At 38.8% G+C, this 21,640-nt stretch overlaps 3 protein-coding genes across 3 annotated transcripts in view; 2 read left to right on the top strand and 1 right to left on the bottom strand.

The window, feature by feature from the left end:
• The first annotated feature begins 2,136 nt into the window (after positions 1–2,136).
• On the top strand, positions 2,137–5,011 carry LOC125232910 (RAB6A-GEF complex partner protein 2). The gene is made up of 6 exons (XM_048138746.1): positions 2,137–2,461; positions 2,553–2,758; positions 3,014–3,294; positions 3,678–3,830; positions 4,086–4,272; positions 4,357–5,011. Exons 1-6 carry the CDS (start codon positions 2,340–2,342, stop codon positions 4,563–4,565), a joined length of 1,158 nt encoding a protein of 385 aa, XP_047994703.1. The 5' UTR covers positions 2,137–2,339; the 3' UTR covers positions 4,566–5,011.
• Positions 5,012–5,085: 74 nt separating this feature from the next.
• LOC125232911 (RRP15-like protein) lies at positions 5,086–10,198 on the bottom strand. The gene is made up of 5 exons (XM_048138747.1): positions 10,164–10,198; positions 7,403–7,521; positions 6,968–7,326; positions 6,171–6,490; positions 5,086–5,192 (listed from the first exon to the last, which is right to left on the bottom strand). Exons 2-5 carry the CDS (start codon positions 7,446–7,448, stop codon positions 5,132–5,134), a joined length of 786 nt encoding a protein of 261 aa, XP_047994704.1. The 5' UTR covers positions 7,449–7,521; positions 10,164–10,198; the 3' UTR covers positions 5,086–5,131.
• A 283-nt stretch (positions 10,199–10,481) lies between these two features.
• Positions 10,482–21,640, top strand: part of LOC125232382 (DDB1- and CUL4-associated factor 5) — a 42,490-nt gene continuing 31,331 nt past the window's right edge. Inside the window, exons 1-9 of the mRNA XM_048138023.1 lie at positions 10,482–10,761; positions 11,499–11,656; positions 12,062–12,221; positions 12,844–12,973; positions 13,053–13,215; positions 13,767–13,890; positions 14,073–14,191; positions 14,312–14,437; positions 14,933–15,137. Of these exons, the coding sequence (XP_047993980.1) occupies positions 10,572–10,761; positions 11,499–11,656; positions 12,062–12,221; positions 12,844–12,973; positions 13,053–13,215; positions 13,767–13,890; positions 14,073–14,191; positions 14,312–14,437; positions 14,933–15,137 (1,375 nt within the window). The 5' untranslated portion in view covers positions 10,482–10,571. The remainder of the gene's footprint in view (positions 10,762–11,498; positions 11,657–12,061; positions 12,222–12,843; positions 12,974–13,052; positions 13,216–13,766; positions 13,891–14,072; positions 14,192–14,311; positions 14,438–14,932; positions 15,138–21,640) is intronic.

Raw genomic sequence — 21,640 nt, 5'->3', positions numbered from 1 at the left:
CAGATTTCGATCGGACGTCCGTGCGCTCAAGGCCACGTCCGCGTCCGTCGACCGATAGTTTGCACGGTTATGTGTATTTCCATTGTCCAGATTCCCGTCCGCGGTTGATTCACGACGGACGTCCGCGTAGTGTGTTCCTAGCTTTATCCATTATTTATCTTTTTTGTAATAAAAAATATATAAAAATCACTAATTTTTATTTATTTCTGAACGAAATGAGTGTTACCACTTTGAAGTTTTTCCCATTACAGTAGGTATTATCGACGGTCAACCAAATCTTGGCACTAGAAAAAGGCGAAAATTTTTAAAAATGTAGGGTTCACCGGCCAAGCTTCTGACGCTAGCGGAATGATCAAGGAGCGATAACAGTAAAAATTTGCATTTCGGGCCTTTTTTTAATGCCAACATTTGGTAAGTCTACTTGTATTCTAGTTGCTTGAATTAGCTTGGTCATACTACCTCTTGAAGTCAAGGAAGTGGTCAAAAACGATCGCGATCTGTCGATTGCAACTTAGCAATTATTAGGTTTATCACAACTTGAAGCCCGTTTGCGCGTATCACAGATGAAAAAGATACTAGATTTTTGGAAATCTTAAGTTAATAGTAATTGTATTTAGTTTCTTTAATAGTACCATGCATAACTTGCATAAGATACAAGTTTCAACCCAGAAGTAAAGCAAAGTAAAGTAAATTTATTAATTAAATAAAAACACAAAGTTTTACACGCAGGCAATATCCGGTGGACTGCAAACTAGGCTAGGCCTGTATCTTGCAGCCCACCATGTGATACAATTACAGAGTTAATTAAAAGTAATTAAGATAACGACGAATTAACATTTTTTATATAATTTTAGGTTTTAACATGTACCTAAGTTAAAATAAGTAAATTTATTATATAATAGAGTACTATATTTTATTTAGAAGTGTACAGTGTTGACTGACAATGAGTTCTAGGTGCTTGCAAAAATAGATTTTGTTTGTAAGGAAGCGTCCTTTCTGTTATATCTCGACCTCTTTTGTTAATTATCAAATGGAGTAATTTAAAAGAAAAAATATATTTTGCCCTACTGTAATAATCCGGCAACAACGCTAGAGTTAAGGGAAAATTCGCCAAAAAATACAATCTGTACTGTAACGAAAGCCTTTTAAGCAGACAGTCATAGGCCGGCAACAGACAGTCTGTCAGTGTCAGTTTTAACTGTCAGTTTGCATACATGTTTTTTTTAAGATTATGAATTTTTAAGACTGTCTGTTGCCGGCCTTAAATTTCATAATCTTATGCAATCAGTTCGAGTGCACGGATTTCCATACAATTTCGCAACTGTCCACACACAGTCTTATTTTTTAAGATTATGATTTTTTTCAGATTGATCTGACAGATTACGAATAATCTAAATTTTAAGAATGTGTGTGGCAAGGTAGTCGGTCTGATTTTATAAGATTATGATTTTTTAAGATTATGGCCGGCAACAGACAGTCTTAAAAATTCATAATCACAGATCTGTCAGTGTCAGTTTGCATACAATTTTTTTTTAAGATTATGAAAATTAAGACTCGTCTGTTGCCGGCCTATGAAATTTAAGGCTGTCTGTTGCCGGCCTAAGGCTTGCCACAGACAGTCTTAAAAATTCATAATCTTAAAAAAAATGTGTATGCAATCTGACAGTTCAAACTGACACTGACAAGACACTGACAGATCTGTCAGTGTCAATTTGCATACAATTTTTTTTTAAGATTATGAATTTTTAAGACTGTCTGTGGGAAGCCAAAATTTTACAATCAAGACTACTGCCAGAGATGATTTATGCACTAGTGCGAGAAGTGGTAAATTTCTTGTCATATCGAAACTTCGGAGGGCCATCTGTACTGAAAAACATCGTACGATAAGTACAGTCAGCCAAGAAAGTGGTTTACCACTTTTCGACTCATTTTCAAACACATAAGGTCGAAAAGTGGTAAACCACTTTTTTGTCTGACTGTACATGTGCGAAAAGGAAATTCGTAAGGCGCCCTCTATACTAGCGGCGCGATACTTCGGTCGTGTTTTGTGTAATGTACTAATTCAGTTGTCAAGGGAATAAACCAACATTATTATGGCAACTCTTCTTCATTCATCTGTCATCTGTGGTTGTCAAACATGCAAGAAACGTCAACATTTTGCTGTCTCTATTGGGAATATCGAATTTGAATTTACTCTATTTTTATTTACTTTACCTTAATAGCAGGTACAAATACAAACCTATTATACAGGTAAATTAACGTAAATTCAATTCTATTGGTATACATACCCAACAAAAGTTAAGATATTAAGATACATGGAAAAAGCTGACTAAAGAAAAATGATTGAGCTTTCAGCCAAGTTAACAACTGGCACAGTTTACTTAGCTGGAGAAGCCCTAGAGTGTTGTATCACATTTTGTCACACAACACAACCAGAACACAGAAATTCCCAAAGCCACAGGTAAAGTAAAAACTAACTAAAAACCCTACAATTCAAATCAACTCTGTCTTTTGTGTTTTAATTCTCTATAATTCTTACATGATTTTTACAGTGATATTTTGGAGAACTTAGCATGGGGTTCGGCACAGATTCACTGTTTTTATTCCACTTCTGGGGTCACAGCTGAAAAAACACCTACTGTTGAGAAGACTACATCATTGGAAGTGACTTCATGTGACATTGGTGACGTGATATTTCATACCAAGCCAAAGATATTATTCTGCGACTTGACTATTCCCCTTGGAGAGACTAAGACATGTAAGTAACATGTTTAATGAATAAGCCAAACAGCTAGCATTCAAATCTAAAAATGTATATACTGAAGTGCTATTTGAATCTTTGATTTTTTTTTTCCAAAAAGATAAAGAAACATAGAATTACCAGTTTCACTCATTTATTAAAAATACTTAAATCATTTGCTTTTGTAGAAACTAAGTCCCTTAAATTTTTATTATTTTATTGATTCCTGGTTTTGCTACTAAAGCTAGCTATTTAAAAATATCTTTGTTCTAGTTTGGTACAGAGAATCATTACCGATTGAAGCACCACCATCTTACCGCGGCACATCAGTGAAATACTCCTACAAAGTCACGATTGCCACTCAAAAAGTGGGCTCTCACATCAAAATGGTCCGAATACCGTTCCGAGTGCTGCCGATTAGTCCAATAATGAACATGCAAGACCTCGCTGCACTGTGTGGGAATGAGACGACTGAGGAGCTGCAGCCAACAAACCCATTCTCTGAAGAGAGGAAAGTAGAGACTCCACTGACTATGGCTTTGCAAGTTTTACAGGTATACTTTATTTTTCTAAATTTTACACAATGATAATTATATCTGCATATATGTTTCTAAACTTCATACAATGACATATCTACATGAAAGTGTTGACTTAATGAAAAAATGAACAGAAAGAAGTCATAAAAGGTGTCTTAATCAATGAAACAGATACTCTGGCCTATTAATATTACCAGTCTTTTTTATCTTAGTTACCAAGAGGACCTCACATTGCTATTTATTTATGTATTACATTTCACAGTAATTATAAAATAAATTTAAATGTATAAAAACATTGCTATGAACAGTGACAAAAAATGATATTAATGCAAACAAGATGGTAACCCTGGAGAGTCATAGAGACTACTCAATAATACACAGCATGTATTTATTTTCTACAGAATCTCACAGCCCGGAGAAGTCCTAATTCATACATGATAACCAACTCAAGAGGTAAAGTGGGAAGATTCTGTCTGTTCAAGTCGGCTTACAAATTGGGTGAAGATATTGTTGGGACTTTTGATTTCTCGGTTGGAACTGTTACTTGTATGCAGGTAAATAGCTATACATCAAATATAATATATTCAATAGCTAATTGAAAAAAAAAATGAGAAGAGAGACCAGTTGCTCTCTTATTAGTTTATGTTTTGAAAAATCTTTATTTTTAGAAGATTTCATTATATTAAATTCCAACTATTTAATCTGATATGAATGTACTTATTGTCTCAAAAAAATTTCAATAATAATTTGTCTCAGAACAAAGTTTTTAGACTGTGTATTGCTACTTTTTAGTTTTTTTGTTTTTCTAGGTATCAGTGTCTCTACAACCCGAAGAAATAGTAAAATCGTCACCAGCTAAAGCCAATAACAATAAAGATACCAGCAGCAGATCAATGACTGTGGCAAGGTATCATGAGGTCACCTTAGGGCTCACTCATTCCGAGTTAATACTACCCATTCCATTGCACATTACTCCTGCTTTTGAAGTGGATGAAGGTTAGTTACAGTATTATCTTACTAACATCCCAAATGAAGAAAATGTATTTTACAATAATTTATAATCTGTTTTTCATCTTACAGTAACACTAAAATGGCGTCTTCACTTCGAGTTCGTGACTACAAATGAAAAACTACTTCCCAACCCTGAAGACAAGGACTGGAACGCACCCTTAAATGTCCCCATTGAAACTATGGTGTGGAATCTTCCTGTCAAAATATATTCTACTTTGCCTAAACAGATCACACAGCATGTGGTGGGCAATGATGCTTACACAATGTACATAAAATAATCATTAATCAAATATAATATGAAACAAGAGTACAGTGGCCTGATTCACCACAGTGACAAATGTCTTCACCATTCATTGTTGGTCAACAAGGAAATAGCGATGTATTGCGCTTCCAATTTTATCACATCTATGTGGATAAAGTATCCTCACGCTTTGGCAAGTATGTCAGTGTGAGAGTGACAGACGTCTTATCCATGTGGATAAGTGATAATAATGGAAGCATAATACGCCAGCAGGAATAAGCAAGGAATTATCAGTGTCAAGTGCCAATGTCACTATGGTGAAATAGCCCACAGGTAGTGCTAATACAAAATTCCATTTGTTTTAAAAGTTAAATATTCATTTTTATAAACATAAATATAATTGTACATATTGAATGGTGGCTTTCAACCCCTTATTTGCCAAGAGTGACACTGAAGCTTTAGTAGTTTCATGTGTTCTGCCTACCCCTTTATGGGATACAGGCGTGATTGTATGTATGTATGTATATTGAATGGTATTTAAATTAGACAATAAGAAATAAATTTAAGATTATTTATTAATGTATTTACAATTAACATATTAAATTATTCGTCCACAGACTCTTTGTCCCAATCTTTCATCTTGGCACCCATCATGAAGTCATCCCTGTAAAAAAAATTGTCCAATTTTTTATAGAATACTAGTTTTTGCCCGCGGCTTCGCTCGCGTTAGAAAGAGACAAAAAGTAGCCTATGTCACTTTCCATCCCTTCAACTATCTCCACTTAAAAAATCACGTCAATTCGTCGCTCTGTTTTGCCGTGAATGACAGACAAACAAACAGACACACACACTTTCCCATTTATAATATTAGTATGGATAAGGCTGTTTAAAGTTTTAACACGACGGTATAAGGAAGAACCATAAGGCACTTTCAAAAATTAAAATTTTGAAAAACCCCCGACCGCGACATAGTGGACCGATTTTCATAAAACATGGCTAAGAACACTCCTGACTAATTCAGCTTTCAAACAAAAAAAACTAAATCGAAATCGGTTCATCCGTTCGGGAGCTACAATGCCACAGACAGACAGACAAACAGACACATACACAGACAGACACGTCAAACTTATAACACCCCGTCGTTTTTGCGTCGGCGGTTAAAAATATTTTGTAAAGAACTACTTTACCCATTCACTACCAAAAATGTTAACTAATGTTCATGGAAAAGTACAATGTAATACTTTGTCAGAGCCAGATCTTGCGTGCCATGGCCTATTGTGTGTGCAAAATAGTACATTACGATACAAGGATACAAGTGCGTAAAAAAGGAAGTTCGAAACGAGTGGCGATAAAGTAAAACACGACCGAAGGGAGTGTTTTAAATCAACACGAGTTGCGAATTTCCTTTTCGCACGTGTATTATACGACGTCTTTCAGTACAGATGGCCCTCCGAAGTCGACCTGGCGACCCTGGCGTATAATGAACCACTTCTCGTACTAGTGCGTAAAAAAAGCACCAACTGTACTGAAAATTAAATATTTTTTTGGTCCCTCAAAAAAAGTATAGATCTGGCACTGTACTTCGTGCATTATGTTATGTTAAGGTTCATAACATACAAGTCATTCAGAAATATTAACATACCTTAATGCATTCCACCGAGGTTTCTCTTCCTCAGTTTTCACCTCATTCTTAGGGGCTTTAGTCTCCTGATCCACAACTACCGACTTTGTCTGTCCCATGAGAGTATCCAAAAAGGCTCTTTTGTCAAATTTCTTTAAGATTTTCTCCTTCTTAGCTTCAGATAGATCGCTCCTATCCATTTCTTTATCTAAAGTCTTCTGTTGGTTTCTTACTGCATTAAACAGTTGCACAACACCCTTTGTTGCTATCTTGTTTAATAATCTTTCTCTATCTTTTTCTAATATGTTGGGTTTTACTCTTATTGAGGGCTTTTCATTTTTCTGTTAAAAAAAACTTTGTTAGAATATTTCTGCTAAATGGTTAATTTTATTTATAAATAGCTTTTGCCCATGGCTTTGCTCGTGTTAGGAAGAGACAAAAAGTAGCTTATGTTACTCTCCATCCCTTCAACTATCTCCATTAAATAATCATGTCAATTCATCGCTCCGTTTTGCCATGAAAGATGGACAAATAAACTGACATACTTTCCCATTTATAATATTAAGTATGGATGTTCCTGTGTGTGTCTAAGCATATTAATGTATGATATGGATGTTAATTGTTAAGCTATATAGATTAATTGATACTAGATTAGTTCAATCATATTTGCACGCCTTTTATAGGCAAAATAGTTGAACGAAATTGTACCTTTTGACCATCTTACTGTACACTATTTTATGCAAATAAATTACTTACTTACTTACATACAAGGAGTTAAGACAATAAGTGTTAAATCTATTATTAATATTTCTACTTGCTTTCTTTTTAGGTGCTGGTTCGGAAGCATCTGGATCTTCTTTCTTAAGCACTGGCTTTTCTTCTTTAGTTTCCCCAATCACCTCAAAAGCTGGTTTTTCTTCCTTTTCAACCTTTTCCACTGCAGAATACTTCTTAGCTCTAGATAATACCAAAGTCTTCTTATTTTTAGGTTTAGTGGCGCTAAGAATCTTTGATATGGAATCGCCCCATCCTTTGTTGGTCATTACAGTATCTTCATCTTCACTGTTGTCTTCCCCGGAGGCAGAGTTGCCACTTTCGTCACCTGATGCTTCAATTTCCATCCCCTCTTCATTCTCTGACCCTTCTGACGCAGCATCACTTGAATCATCGTCGGACACTAAAATATTATTACGAAAATCATAGTTAAATTATTGTCGTCCTTATGAAATATTATTATAAGTGTGGAGAATTACCTGAAACTTTTAGTACTGGCTTAGACATTTCGGGAGCTACCACCATTGCACATGAATGGAGTATAAATATTTACAGTACTCTTATAAAAACTGAAGAAATAAATATTATATTTCACGTGCAGTGTTGCCAGATGGGTTTGACGTTCCGTTACGCACACTTCTTAAAAATAGTACGCCAGTTCAAATTTGGGTACACGAAAATGACAAAAATCAAAATGTATAGTCTACCAAGAAATACATAACTCATGATAAAAAAAAAACAATATCTTTTCATACAGAGATTGCAAAGAAAGTAATACAGCCATTTGTGTTTGTTTTTAGTAAAAGGTACCACTTTATCGATAAGGTTAGTTTATAGACGAATCTTTATGGCATTAGCGCCTTGTCGGCAACCGGAAAAACGGTAAGGCTCCTCTACATGTTCGCGCAAAATGGGCCTACAAACGGGACGCAGCTTTTTTTAGAGGAGGACGCAGCAGTTAGAGGGAGTTCGCAATACTGATATCTCGCTCTGTTATATAGCTGCGTCCCGTATGTTGGCCTGTGCTGGGCTAATATGAAGAGGGGCACGTACGTTTTACTAGAACAAACACATATTATATATGGCCGCTGTACACACATGGCCAACAGTTCCACCAACCCCCTTGGCCATGTGTGTAGAGGGCTACTTGGCCGTAAGTTAGCAGTTGGCGCTTGCGCTTGCCGGCCAACCGATTCGTGTCGGTTTTTTGTCCACACATCAAAGGATCTTGGCGCCAATGGCCAACTGCGTTTACACGTTGGCGCTTCATTCAGTTGCTCGTCAGCCGTCAGAGAGGACAGTAGTGAAATATTTACGAAAATAATAAGTTTATCTATGCCAATAATAGTGTAGATTTTAGGAAATAAAATAACCTTGCAAATGTTTAATGTATTTCCTAAAAAAGATAAATGTTCTTATCAGAATATTCAAAAAATTGTTAATATTTCAAATAATTTAATTTTACTACGGGGTTATTATTTTTTAATCAATTTTTTCTGACAACGTCTATGACCTAGAATTTTCTAGACTTTTCCATTCCACGTCCATCTTTCATGAAGAGCCAATGCCAAGTGATTGGTTCGCCAATGTGTAAACAGCGGCTCTTATCTTGGCCAAGGGGTTTCACAAAGGGCTGGTGGAACCGTTGGCCATGTGTGTACAGGGGCCATAAAACACATTTATGATCGACTTTTGTTCGGCGTTATTAGTTCATATCATATATTTCTATGTAGATGGCTTTTAAGCAATAAAAATGCAATAAAACCACTTTTCCTTGAGGTGAAAACTATATGAATCCATATTACCTCCATATCCATAGTAAGGTAAAATACCCCATAATGGACGGTGATGCCATTATGGACAAAAAAATACAAATTCTTAAAAATAAGTATCTAAAATAAGTTTCTAAAAACTGACGGCTATGTACCATAAACTAGAGTGGTAGAGCTGTTTAATTTTGAAGTTTCAATTGATTCGGTTATTTCTGAAGGATTTGGAGACAAGATAAAATTCACCAGTTTACTGAAAAAAATATCAAGACGAATTCTTAGTACTTAATGTTGCTAAGAGAGATGAGTTCATGTATAAAATAATAAAAAAATAACGCACGGTGTAATCTTGAATGCGTTTTACTTACTGCATTAAGCATGAGATAAGGTATAAAATATACTAGTTTGTTGCTCCAAAGATATAAAGAAATGACGTTATTTTGCGAGTGTCCATTACTGGACCCGAAAAACTGCCTACCTCCTATGATGGACAAGGAACAATTTACAAAACCAAAATTTACAAGAAACAATCCTATGTTAAAATAACCCAAACTAATTTTATTTATGGTGTATAAAATTGACTCATTGCGTATCAGTTGGCTTTAAAAGTAAGATTTTAAACTTATTTCACTGTCCATAATGGGGGATCCATTACTGGAGAACTGCCGTCCATAATTGGAGAAAAAACACCTAGTTTTAATTTGTTAACTATGAAGAAACCAATAGGAGTATCTATTCTGCAATACGCTTGAAATGTAGAAGAAGGATAGGACATTCAAGATTTAACACGCTTGGCGGTAGAATTTTTACATTTATCAGTGAAATATCAAAAACAGGCGAATTTTGTTCTTAAACTGTCCATGATTGGGTCCGTCACCTTACATGTATTACGCGGTGAAAATTTTCTTTGTTTCTCCGCAGATAACATCGACCTAATTACCTATATTAATGCATACAATTGATCCTTTCTTGATGGATGAAACTAAAACTCACTTTCAAATTATTCAAGAAAACAAGCCGTAAGCCCGGTAAGCCGCCAAAGAAAAGAAAACGACTTTATGCCGCCTATGGCACATACAATCATAATATAATCACCGTATAGACAACCTAAATCAAACCGTAAGGTGTAAGGAACATGTTCCATATTGCCTTGACTAATCGATTAGATTTGATGATACTTTAACGTCATTAACGTCAACTTCACTTGATTTCATCTTGATTTGTGTCATATTTGTGTATTGCCGCACTTGGATGCACAGTACAGATAATCTATAGAAGTATGGGTGCGTTCCTAAATAATATTAATCGGAAAAGTTAAAATGATTTGTTTTTTTCAAGGGGAGTAGTAGGTAACAGTTGATAAATTATAAAATAGTACGCAAAACGGCTGATGAGTACGCGGGTACACACGACGGTGAAATAGTACGCCGTGCGTACCGATGCGTACCCATATGGCAACGCTGTTCACGTGTTCTACACCAAAGCAAATCAACACGCTGTTTTGACAGTGACACTTGACGTCCATGACGTTTGAATTGACGTTGCCATGTTACAAAATGTACTTTCCGTTGAGCCTACGAGTATCGGCTTGGTCTCTGCATATAAGCATTTTATATTGTAGGAATTTTAACTATCGTATTCTAGATAATTATATTGAATGCAAACAATATTCATTATCGAAAAGAAAAAACATATTTAATTATAATTTCTTCAAAATTATCTGAAATTACACAACACTATTGTATTGATTTGTTTCATGTGGAAGCGTGTAACGAAACGTTACGATGTTTTTAAAAATATTCTACAGCTGACTGTCGACGCAGGACAAAGTTTTTTGGATTTCGTGAATAATAAGAAAATGGTGGTGTAAAATCTCAAAATGGCAAATAAGGCTAACCCGTTACCATATATCCAGAAAAGGGAATATGGAATAGTGACCGATCTTAAGGCTACGTTGTTTGAAAACAGATTGAGTGCAGCGAAGAACCTGTATCGGAAGGATTTAAAGTGCCATTTTGGATGTGTAAATGCTATCGAGTTTTCCAGTAATGGCGAATTACTTGTATCGGGTAAATATTTTTATTATATTATGCAGTTTCTAAATATTTTATTGCTATATAATCTATTAACTTATGTGTTTATATGTTTAAGTTTTCATAATAATGGCGTCTGCGGTTTTCCTAAAGAAGTATGAAAATGAACTATCCAAATTCATGGGTGGATCTAAGTTACTTTTAATATCAAATAAGGTAACTTAGGTTCTATAGAAATCTTATTTTTACTTTATGCTATAAAAAGTCTTGACTAGCCTCTTCTCTAGATACCTACTTGTAAGATTGTTTACAAACACCAGCCAATGGCGCCTTAGCTATTTGTGTGCCGTATTTTGCTAAAACACGGTTCAATATTTTATTTTCCATTGTTTTTGCGTTTCTTATGATATACATACATTAAGTATTGCTATATATACTCAACTTGATTTGATAGGCAGCATGCTTTGTTATACATCATACTAAACAACTGAAAACTTTACTAAGTCTATATCACAAATACATAGTCACTTATTTTTTAGTTTTGAAATTAATATTTCCATTAAGAAGCTAATAAGAATAATAATTTACTAGGCAATAATACATATAGGCTGCTCCAAAGTAAATACCTAATCTTTATTGATTTCTTTGCAACTACTAACTACACATTGTTACAATATTATGTATACTGGTTCTAACTACCCCAACACTAATGTGCCATTGGCTAGGGAACACTGTCTGTATACTACAAAATCTTTACACTTGCATCTTGCCAGGTGGTGATGACAGGAGGGTAATGCTATGGCAATTTGGGCAGGCCATTGTGGATCGAGGCCAGCCTGAGGCCATGAAGTCCATCCATCAATCTAACATCTTTTGTCTTGGTATAACTGATGATTCAAAGAAGATTTACTCTGGAGGCAATGATGATATGGTAAGATCATAAATAAGAAAAAAGTCTATATTCCTTAACCTTGTAACACTATGAATGAACCAGGTCACAATGGAACATTGCATGTTCTGTCCCTTACAAATACATATTTGGTGTTTAGTTTTTTTTTTTTTGCATTTAAAGCAGGCGATAATGTTTCTGTACATGCTGCACAATGCCTTAGATAAAGATCCTCTTACACCAGCCAATTTTGAGAAAATTTCTACTGAACAATGGTAGATTATTAAGTCTTATGATCTGTGTCTGACTTGGTTTAATTTGTAAAATAAAAACTCCTAGGGTAGCAGTTATTTGCCTAAAGTATTGCTGCACATTCTCCGGAATTTTCTATTTGCCAAGCAAAAGTACATTTAACTAATCATATTATGTATCATAACTATTTTCAAGGTAATTGCACATGACGTGGAGAGCAAGCGTCCCGTAGAAGTGTTAAACCACCAGCGTGCCGTATGCTGCCTCAGTATCGACCCATACAATGACCGTGTGGTCTCCACGGCAGGCAACGATGGCAGACTTCTGCTCTTTGACACTAGGCAGTCTGTTCATGGTAAGACTTATTAATAGCAAGCCCTGATTATTAAAGCCCAATTTAAAAAAAATCGTAATATGTCTATGTCTGATTTCTATCTCTTATTTTCATGTAATATACACCATGGGCCTGAACAACTTGAAAGATTTTAACAGTGTATTCCTGACCATATTTAGAGACTATAATGTCATAAACTTTTCTGGATATCGCCTAGTATCAGTTCTAATTAACACAAGTTAATCTATTGAAAATATTTCAACTTGTGCTATCTTAAAGTAGTCACACCACTATATATATAAATTAAAACCGAAATAAATTACACATGAAAGAAAAAGTGACCAAGGCCTCTGGTGCCTCAGGCAGGCACTATCCTTATTGATAGATGTCAAAAAGTGAGAAGTAAGAAATGAGGTTTTTAGAAAAAATACTTTAAAACTCATTTTAAGTGCCAGTATTATGAATAAAATTTACTCTTTATGTGAAAATACATTCAAAAATAGTAAAAAAAATACATTTTTTTTGTCTCCAAAACTGACAAAAGTCATATAATATTATTTGTTTGTTTTTACATCAAAAATACGTGGTTAAAATCATTCGGGTTATTCAGGCTCACAGTGTACATGAATATAATTTATTCTAGAGTCATTGGTGATATCGCGCAGCAGGAAAGCCTTCCACGGAGTAATGTTCCACCCTACGCAGAAAGAGATACTTGTGTCGGCAAACGCTCGAGATGGCGTGGCACTATGGGATCTCAAGTCGCCGAAACGGTTAGTAGAATTGATTACGTTAACGAAATTACAATTTCATTTCGCTTTGCGAAAATTTGTACTAAAATTTTCGTTACAGCCCGTTGATCCGCTATTCCGGCAACAACAACAGCCCTTACCAGAACAGCATGTCGGTCCGCTTCAATAAAGCCGGCACGCACGTGCTAGCACTACGGCGGCGGCTGCCACCAGTGCTGTACGCTTTGTACGAGCAAGAGCCTCGTGCAGAGTTTTTTCACCAGGTGTGTACAAAAACCTACTCTAAGCTTTACAACCACCTTTAACAGAATAAATTGTTCTAGCGGTTTGTAGTGCCGTCGGTATTCGCTGTTGGAAATACGATACATTATTCTTCTGAAAATGTCTATCTGGGATAACAAATGGGATTTACAAAATTAAAAACCTGGATTGTTCATGATCCAGAGACAGCTAACGAGTGATCGATTGGAGCTAAGAGCGTTAGGGCCTTCCGGAAATACGGTTATCGCTGACAACGCATAAATTGTCCCTATAATACTCGTACAATCAGGTGATATATAGATATACTGTGTTACGTTACTATTAAGACCCACAACAAAACGGGATTTCAGAGCGGTTCAATAGCTCCGGCAATCTTTTGTTACGAAACGCGCATGCAGAGGTCTACCGTCTACCACATTGTGATGTTTTATATCTGGCCATAGTACTAAGTTCACCCACAACAAATCGGCGTTGCAGAACGGTTAAATAGTATTCCGAGTGGACTAAGCGTATCTTATATCCACTTTGGTATTGAAATGTAGTATTTTTACAGGACTACTACAACTCCTGCACAATGAAGAGCTGCAGCTTCGCAGGCGAGGGTGACAAATATGTGCTATCCGGGTCCGATGATTTTAACCTTTACATGTGGAAAGTTCCTGAACCTGGGTGTGAAGGTAAAGAAAAAACACATAAAAATCAATAAATTGCTTACAATTGGTCTACTTATCACACTTAGCAGTTTTAAGTCATCTAAGATCTAATAATTTTGACCTTTCATCTGTTATTCTTCTATTATTACTTTAAATCGTTTATATTTTGTCAAGAATGTGATTACTCAAATCTATTTTATTACCAGATGTGATGGTGGAGAATCCGCATATAGTGCTGTATGGGCATCGCTCGATCGTGAATCAAGTGCGGTACAACCCTCAGTACTCTCTCATCGCCTCGTCCGGAGTGGAGAAAATCATCAAGGTATTATAGACTATTTATATTTCATATCTAATATATTCCATTACAATAAAATCCAATTAGGTACTTTCTAACGATTCAATTCAACTACATACACTATAATTTCATTCTCCCAATAATCAGCTGTGGTCGACAATGGAGTACCCTGAAATGCGCGGCGATTTACTGCAGGGCGCCACAGGCTCGGACAACCCGCGAGAGATCTACGGCCAAGATGACTACGTGACGCTCATGCACCACAATGGACAGGTATATTATTTACTAGCTTTTGCCCGCGGCTTCGATCGCATTAGAAAGAGACAAAAAGTAGTCTATGTCACTCTCCATCCCTTCATCTATCTCCACTCAAAACAATACGCCTATCCATCGCTCCGTTTTGCCGTGAAAGACGGACAAACAAACAGACACACACACTTTCCCATTTATAATATTAGTATGGATGTTTATTACTAGAATTTATTTATGCGATCAGAGTCCATTTCGGGTAAACCGAGGTACACTCGACAAAAAAAACGCTGAAGACGATGGTTGTGACCCAGCCCTGGGCACCGGCCTTTATCAGGTGACCGATACAACATAGAAGTTAATTCAAGATTTTTATAGCGTCTAAATTTAGGCGACGCATAGGTAGAACACACACACGGGCACATCATGTAATTTTAAACATCTATTTGTTAAAACAATACCTGTAGATTGCGATACCTTTCCGTTAATGTATAAGCATTTTTCTTTTCTACTTCCCAGTATATACCACACAACTACGCGGACCAATCAACGAGCGAAGACCCCCGAATGATGGCGTTCTTCGATTCGCTAGTGCAACGCGAGCTTGAGTGTCTCGGCGAGAGTTCCGAGTCTTCGGATGCGGCTCACCACTCGGATTCCTGTGAGGACGAGGCGCATATGCTTGCGGACTTCATGCCTCTCGTGTTGCCGCCTAAGATACGAAGTGAGTCTCATTCAATGCTATGGTAATAAAGTCTTTCAGTGAGAGTTCCGAGTCTTCGGAAGCGGCTCACCACTCGGATTCCTGTGAGGACGAGGCGCATCTATTAGCGGACTTCATGGCTCTCGTGTTGCCGCCCACAATACGGAGTATTGACTCCGTTCATAGCGTCCGAGCATTAGCTAGTCTGTGCGGAAAGAGCAGAGTTAGGGGGTTGTGTAGAGTTTTTCAGATGAACAAATAATAAAACAATAACGGTTTTTCGTGATTTATAATGTTTCAATAACAACTCACATCGATGTAGGAGATGATGTGGGCGGTCGGGGTGGTGTAATGGTTTGAGCACGTCAGCATAGCTGGAGACCCGGGTTCGATTCCCGGCTTCGCCACCAGTGGGCTTGATCGCTTTTTCTTTAGTGTATGGTATCTATTTCAGTTTATAATAACGTACATTTTAATTCGATAAACATTCAGTATACTAACGTTTATTGGAGAATCGCCAATGCGGCGTGAAGCGTGGAGAGAAGGTGGTGTTGCCAAAAGTAAATAGCGATACCTATCAACTACAGATTTCGTAAATGTTAGTTTTATAAAACCAGGAATGAAATTAAATTCGTTGAATAGTTAACATAAAGTCTAAATAACAGTATAAAAGTATTATTTGTGCCGTTTGTATATCCGAGGTCTTATATAGAGAGAGCACGTCGTAGACGTCGCATCGGACCGATAGATGGCGCCATCGTTCGTTGCAAGTCGCTCCGGCGTCACACCGCCGCGATGTTGGTAGTCCCGTTTTCCCCACCTGCAACATAAGGCTCCTACGCGCCCCCACCCGCCACCAGCCACCCACATTGTTTCGTCGAACGCCGAAGTGACCGGTTGTCGCGTATTCCGTTCGAACATTTTTACAGCATGGTGTCTCGAAATTAATCTTTTAGTTTCTATTTCCTTGTTACTTCTGGTCAAACCAGAGTTATTCGTGTTTTTATTTAAAAAGTGGCTTATAACATTTCGGAATTATGAAATTTTTCAATTTCATCCGTCAATTCTTTCTTCCCTTTTAATTTACGCTCGTTCGTCTTGAATAATGAGATATATTATGCCTCGCTAGCGATCATTATTCGTCTTTCGGGGTTCTCACGATAGAAATGAACGAGCGGTGCTTTATGATTCTACCCACTTTTTTTGTAAGAAAGTTCCATGCTGCAAAAATCGTTACCGTTAATCAGTTTTCTTTTTAAAATTCGCATTTCCGAGACTAAAGTAGGAAGTGTTATCCGCGTATTAAAAGTTTCGCGCGAGAATATAAGCGGTAACGTAGGTAAGTTGCTCCGCCGGGGACCACGTGCTCCGGGGACCACGTGCTTCGCGACCGCGGGCTGCGCGACCTGCGGGCTGCGGCGGCGGCGGCGGAGGGCGCGGTGGAGGAATACCGCGCTCCAAGGAGGTTTGAATTTCTCCGACGAATGGGTGAGCAGCTTCATATTATTTTAGAAAGAACATGTTCGGTTTCCGATTCGGTGCGGAGGACGGCGGACACGTGTCGGCGCCGAAACTTACTGTAGCGCTGCGATAGCGCCACTGACCGCGGCAGTGTTGTCCGCCGCGTCGGCGCCGCCGAAGTTGCGTAGAAGTTGCCTCCTCGTTAACGATGGCCATCTCTGCGGTGCCGCCGAACAACGTTGTGGCCGCCACATAGGCGTCGCGTGCGACGCTGTAAGTATGTCTGCTGCTGCCCCGACGCGAGCGCCGCGCCGTTAGTGATCTGTCGTCAATATGCAGGCTACCAGCGCGGCCACCTTCTGCCCCCGCCACAACGCGGCGAGCCTGCTGAAGCTGTCCACCAATATCGCTGGCCGCCACGCTTATGCTGGCGCCTCGATGGTGATGCAGAGCGTTCGTCTGCCGTGACAACGCCGCGATCCTGTTGAAGCTGTCCACCAATATCGCTGGCCGCCACGCTTATGCTGGCGCCTCGATGGTGATGCAGAGCGTTCGTCTGCCGTGACAACGCCGCGATCCTGCTGAAGCTGTCCACCAGTATCGCTGGCCGCCACGCTTATGCTGGCGCCTCGATGGTGATGCAGAGCGTGCGTCTGCCTTGACAACGCCGAGAGCCTGCTGAAGCTGTCCACCAATATCGCTGGCCGCCACGCTTATGCTGGCGCCTCGATGGTGATGCAGAGCGTTCGTCTGCCATGACAACGCCGCGATCCTGCTGAAGCTGTCCACCAGTATCGCTGGCCGCCACGCTTATGCTGGCGCCTCGATGGTGATGCAGAGCGTGCGTCTGCCTTGACAACGCCGCGAGCCTGCTGAAGCTGTCCACCAATATCGCTGGCCGCCACGCTTATGCTGGCGCCTCGATGGTGATGCAGAGCGTTCGTCAGCCCTGACAACGCCGCGATCCTGCTGCTGCCCACCAGTATCGCTGGCCGCCACGCTTATGCTGGCGCCTCGATGGTGATGCAGCGAGCTCATCTGCCGTGACAACGCCGCGATCCTGTTGAAGCTGTCCACCAGTATCGCTGGCCGCCACACTTATGCTGGCGCCTCGATGGTGATGCAGCGCGCTCATCTGCCGTGAAAACGCCGCGACCCTGCTGAAGCTGTCCACCAGTATCGCTGGCCGCCACGCTTATGCTGGCGCCTCGATGGTGATGCAGAGCGTTCGTCTGCCGTGACAAGCCTCAGTGGTGATGCGGAGCGTAATACTGTTAACCGCTGCACAGGCGTCGCAATCCTTCTGCTGCGTCTGCCGTGACATCGCCGCAAGCTACTTGAAGTTTTCCACCGGTGTCGTCGGCCGACACGCTGATGCTGGTGCCTTGATGTCGCCTCGATCGCACGAGGTAAGATTGCAGACGCGGCGACCTTCATCGCGCCACCGAGCGCAATACTGCGGCTGCCGCGAAGGCGTCGCTAATTTTCCTGCCGCGTCTGCCGTGACGACGCCGCGAACTCTGTTGATGCTGTTCACCGATGTAGCTGACTGTCATGCTGGCGCCGGTGCCTCCCGCGCTGACGGCGGCGACCTCGAGAGGGCCACCGAACACGATACTGCGTGACGCGACAGGGGCATCGAAGACGCCTTTCGAGCTGACGACGGCCGTCTCAATCTCACCGCCGAACGTAACATCGTCTGCTGCAGTGACAAGCTGGTAAGATTGCTGATGTGGTCCCTTGGTACTGCTAGCCGCCACGCTGATAACGTCCGTCGCGCCTAAGATGTCACGCTCACCGCGAGCACTGTCTTCCCCTACAATGGTGCCACGACCATATCCGGGCTCCGTCTGCTACGGTATCGTTGCAGACTCTGTTGCTAACCAGGCTGATACTGCCCTCCAATGCAGGGATCGGATACCGGTATTTTTTTCGGAACGGTTCCGTACGTTGACTCGAGAACTTTATGTTAGCGTTTCTGGTTCCATTAACCGGTATTCTTTTTCGTTCAGTGAACGAACGTTTATGAGTGAGAACTGTTCCGAAGAACAGAATTAAATGATACGTTCTTTAAAGAACAGTTCGCGGGAACGGAATTATTTCGGTTTATGAGTGAGAACCGTTCCGAAGAACGGAATTAAATGATACGTTCTTTAAAGAACAGTTCGCAGGAACGAAATTATTTCGGTTTTTCTATTTCCAAGAATTTGAACGAACAGTGGGGGGGAACCATGCGCAAGCGGTGTCGGCCACGGCCATCACTTTAGTAACTTCTTTGATTTGAGTCTAGCGGTGAGTAAACGTGGCGTCGAACGAAACAAATACCTCGAAAACATTCTGCACCACAACCACAATGAAGTAAGTTTGTTTTTTTTTTTTAATTTAGTGCTTTCAATTTTACCGATTTTAAAATTTAAGTAATGTCACGACGCTTAAGTATTTATTTATTTACAGGCAATCGTACAGTCCAAGGTCAAATAAGGACGTGACGCCGCTATTAGCAAGAGCGAGAGAGCTGAATAACTTTCTCATTCTAACAAACATCAGCGTCCTTATTTGACCTTGGTTTGGTACGGTCATCCCATCTGTAAGCACTTTTGTGAGATGGACTTCCGAGCAAAGCGGTTCTGTTGCAATGGCCGTACCTTTCAAGGTCAAATAAGGACGCGACGCCGCTATTAGCAAGAGCGTGAGAGTTAAATAACTTTCTCATTCTAACATTTCTAACAAATAGCAGCGTCCTTATTTGACCTTGGTACGGTCATCTCATCTGTGTGCGTAGTTGAATGCACAAACGCTCACAGCCAGACTACATTTCTACATATATTCATATATTTCATTTCTATATATATATATATATATATATATATATATATATATATATATATATATATATATATATATATATATATATATATGTGTGTGTGTGTGTGTGTGTGTGTGTGTGTGTGTGTGTGTGTGTGTGTGTGTGTGCGTGCGTGCGTGTGTGTGTGTGTGTGTGTGTGTGTGTGTGTGTGTAATATACACTACTTTCCCATTAATTGTGACGTTTTAAATTAAAAGGACTCTCATTGTTGGTACTGTAGATAGTCAATTACCATAGAAATTACATCAGCTACTATCAACAATGGACCTTTAGTCTAAAAACGTCACAATTAAAGATAAGACAATGTGCAATTAGTCACAAAAATAAATTGTTTTTAGTATTCAAGACTCCCGTGTCCCAGAACTCGAAGAATCCCAATTCATCCAATGTTCTTATACTGCTGCGAGTGAAAGGGGCACTAATGATGATATTTATGACTTGATTGATGCACAGAATGAGCCACTGAGTAAAATTTACTTACCTATACTAAACCTTCATAAACCTAAATACTGAAACTCTGCCCAGTGGTTCGGTGTTAGGGCTTGCAATTATCCGTCCAATTCGAAATCCGGATGATTCGACTCGATATTTGAAAATTCGGATATTCGGATAAAACGGATATTTCGAATATTTTTTATTTTATTTAATAAATCTCATATTTAGTAACATAATTATGTACTAAGATACGAAAAAAACGCCGTAGGAAATTGTTGTTTTATAATCAGGCTTCAGCTGTTGTTCGTAACCTTAATGTTAGGTTAGGTTACTTAGTTATTTCATTCTTGCCTTTTTTATGAAATGACTTCAGTTGCTCATAAGATAATTAAGATATATGATTTTATTTTTATGTAATTTTGACTAATATTTGATATTAATGAATTTTAATGCTAGAGACATAATCTGATTGCCATATGAGGCAAAACGTCATGTTGTGATCGTTTAGATCGAATATTACCTTTTTTAGACCTACTCCTTGTTTAGATATCAGATTGCATTTACGAGGTTTTCATTGCCGATTTATTCAAATGCAAAAAGAACTATGACATATTACAAACACCATTTAGCTTTGTTAAATAACAAGGCTGAATGATCATTCTCTCTAATAATTTTCACCTCTTATCTTTGATGACTTCGTGACTCCATTCCAGTTACACTTGGGACTCTCGGGTAGACGTTCTTAGCCAGAGGGCTTTACGTTACGTATACAGCGAAAAAGTTTTGGTGTTGCAACACTTGCAACCTATTTTGAAAGGATAAAATGTAAAAGCGTATCTGCTTAACTACTTCATCTTGTTCTGCAGTTCAATACTAAACAGGTCTTCCGCCGCGGGATACATAGAAGACTTCTTTTTGTCAGAAAATTTGAACAGATTTGGTTCTGTTAGCAATTTATTTATTTATTTATTTATTTATAATGTACTCGGATGCTAACAATAATGAAAGTGCAGCGTTTGATACGGTACTCAGTGTCACTTGATTGATTGAGTTAAACTGATATACATGAGATTATCCACAAATATTCATGAAAAAAACCCTGCCTGCTAAGCCGCGGTCCCGGGTTCGAATCCCGGTAAGGGCATTTATTTGTGTGATGAGCATAGATATTTGTTCCTGAGTCATGGATGTTTTCTGTGTATATAAGTATGTATTTATCTATATAAGTATGTATTTATATCGTCGCCTAGCACCCATAGTACAAGCTTTGCTTAGTTTGGGGCTAGGTTGATCTATGTAAGATGTCCCCCAATATTTATTTATTATTTATTTACTTATTAAATAAGGTAGTAGTACCACTCAAGGAGTAATTTTTGATATAAATCGCTTTAATATCGTGAATGTGTTAATTTTACTTTAAAATTTGTTTTCCAAATGAGTTTCTTAAAAATTGCAATGGTATTTTTGTCATTCACAATATTCGAATTATTCGTTTTATCCGGATTTTAACGTGTAAATTATCCGAATTTCAAAATCAGCGGATATCCGGATTACAAGCCCTATTCGGTGTCACTCCTAAAGTAGATACTTACAGGTGACCGTACCGACATAGGTCAGTTAGGGACGCTGTTATTTGTAAAAAATGAGAAAGCCTTATACGGTCAACCGGGGTGGCTTTAAAATGCAGGGGTGACTTTGAAAATTTAGTTTTAAAGTCATACTGTAAGTAAATTCGCGATTTTCTATGGTAGATTTACAAGAA

This window comes from Leguminivora glycinivorella, chromosome 13 (genome assembly GCF_023078275.1).
Source record: "Leguminivora glycinivorella isolate SPB_JAAS2020 chromosome 13, LegGlyc_1.1, whole genome shotgun sequence".
NCBI lineage: Eukaryota > Metazoa > Arthropoda > Insecta > Lepidoptera > Tortricidae > Leguminivora > Leguminivora glycinivorella.
This window is presented reverse-complemented; position numbering and strand designations above follow the sequence as displayed.

What these genes read in the sequence shown, in the direction of transcription:
- LOC125232911 (XM_048138747.1), bottom strand. Translation starts at nt 7,448, where the DNA reads ATGGTGGTAGCTCCCGAAATGTCTAAGCCAGTACTAAAAGTTTCAG. An exon ending in AACCAGCACCTAAAAAGAAA is followed by an intron (nt 6,491 to 6,967) that starts GCAAGTAGAAAT and finishes TTTTTTTAACAG; the next exon opens with AAAAATGAAAAGCCCTCAAT. An exon ending in CCTCGGTGGAATGCATTAAG is followed by an intron (nt 5,193 to 6,170) that starts GTATGTTAATAT and finishes TTTTTTTTACAG; the next exon opens with GGATGACTTCATGATGGGTG.
- LOC125232910 (XM_048138746.1), top strand. Translation starts at nt 2,340, where the DNA reads ATGATTGAGCTTTCAGCCAAGTTAACAACTGGCACAGTTTACTTAGCT. An exon ending in TGGCTTTGCAAGTTTTACAG is followed by an intron (nt 3,295 to 3,677) that starts GTATACTTTATT and finishes TATTTTCTACAG; the next exon opens with AATCTCACAGCCCGGAGAAG. An exon ending in TGCTTTTGAAGTGGATGAAG is followed by an intron (nt 4,273 to 4,356) that starts GTTAGTTACAGT and finishes TTCATCTTACAG; the next exon opens with TAACACTAAAATGGCGTCTT.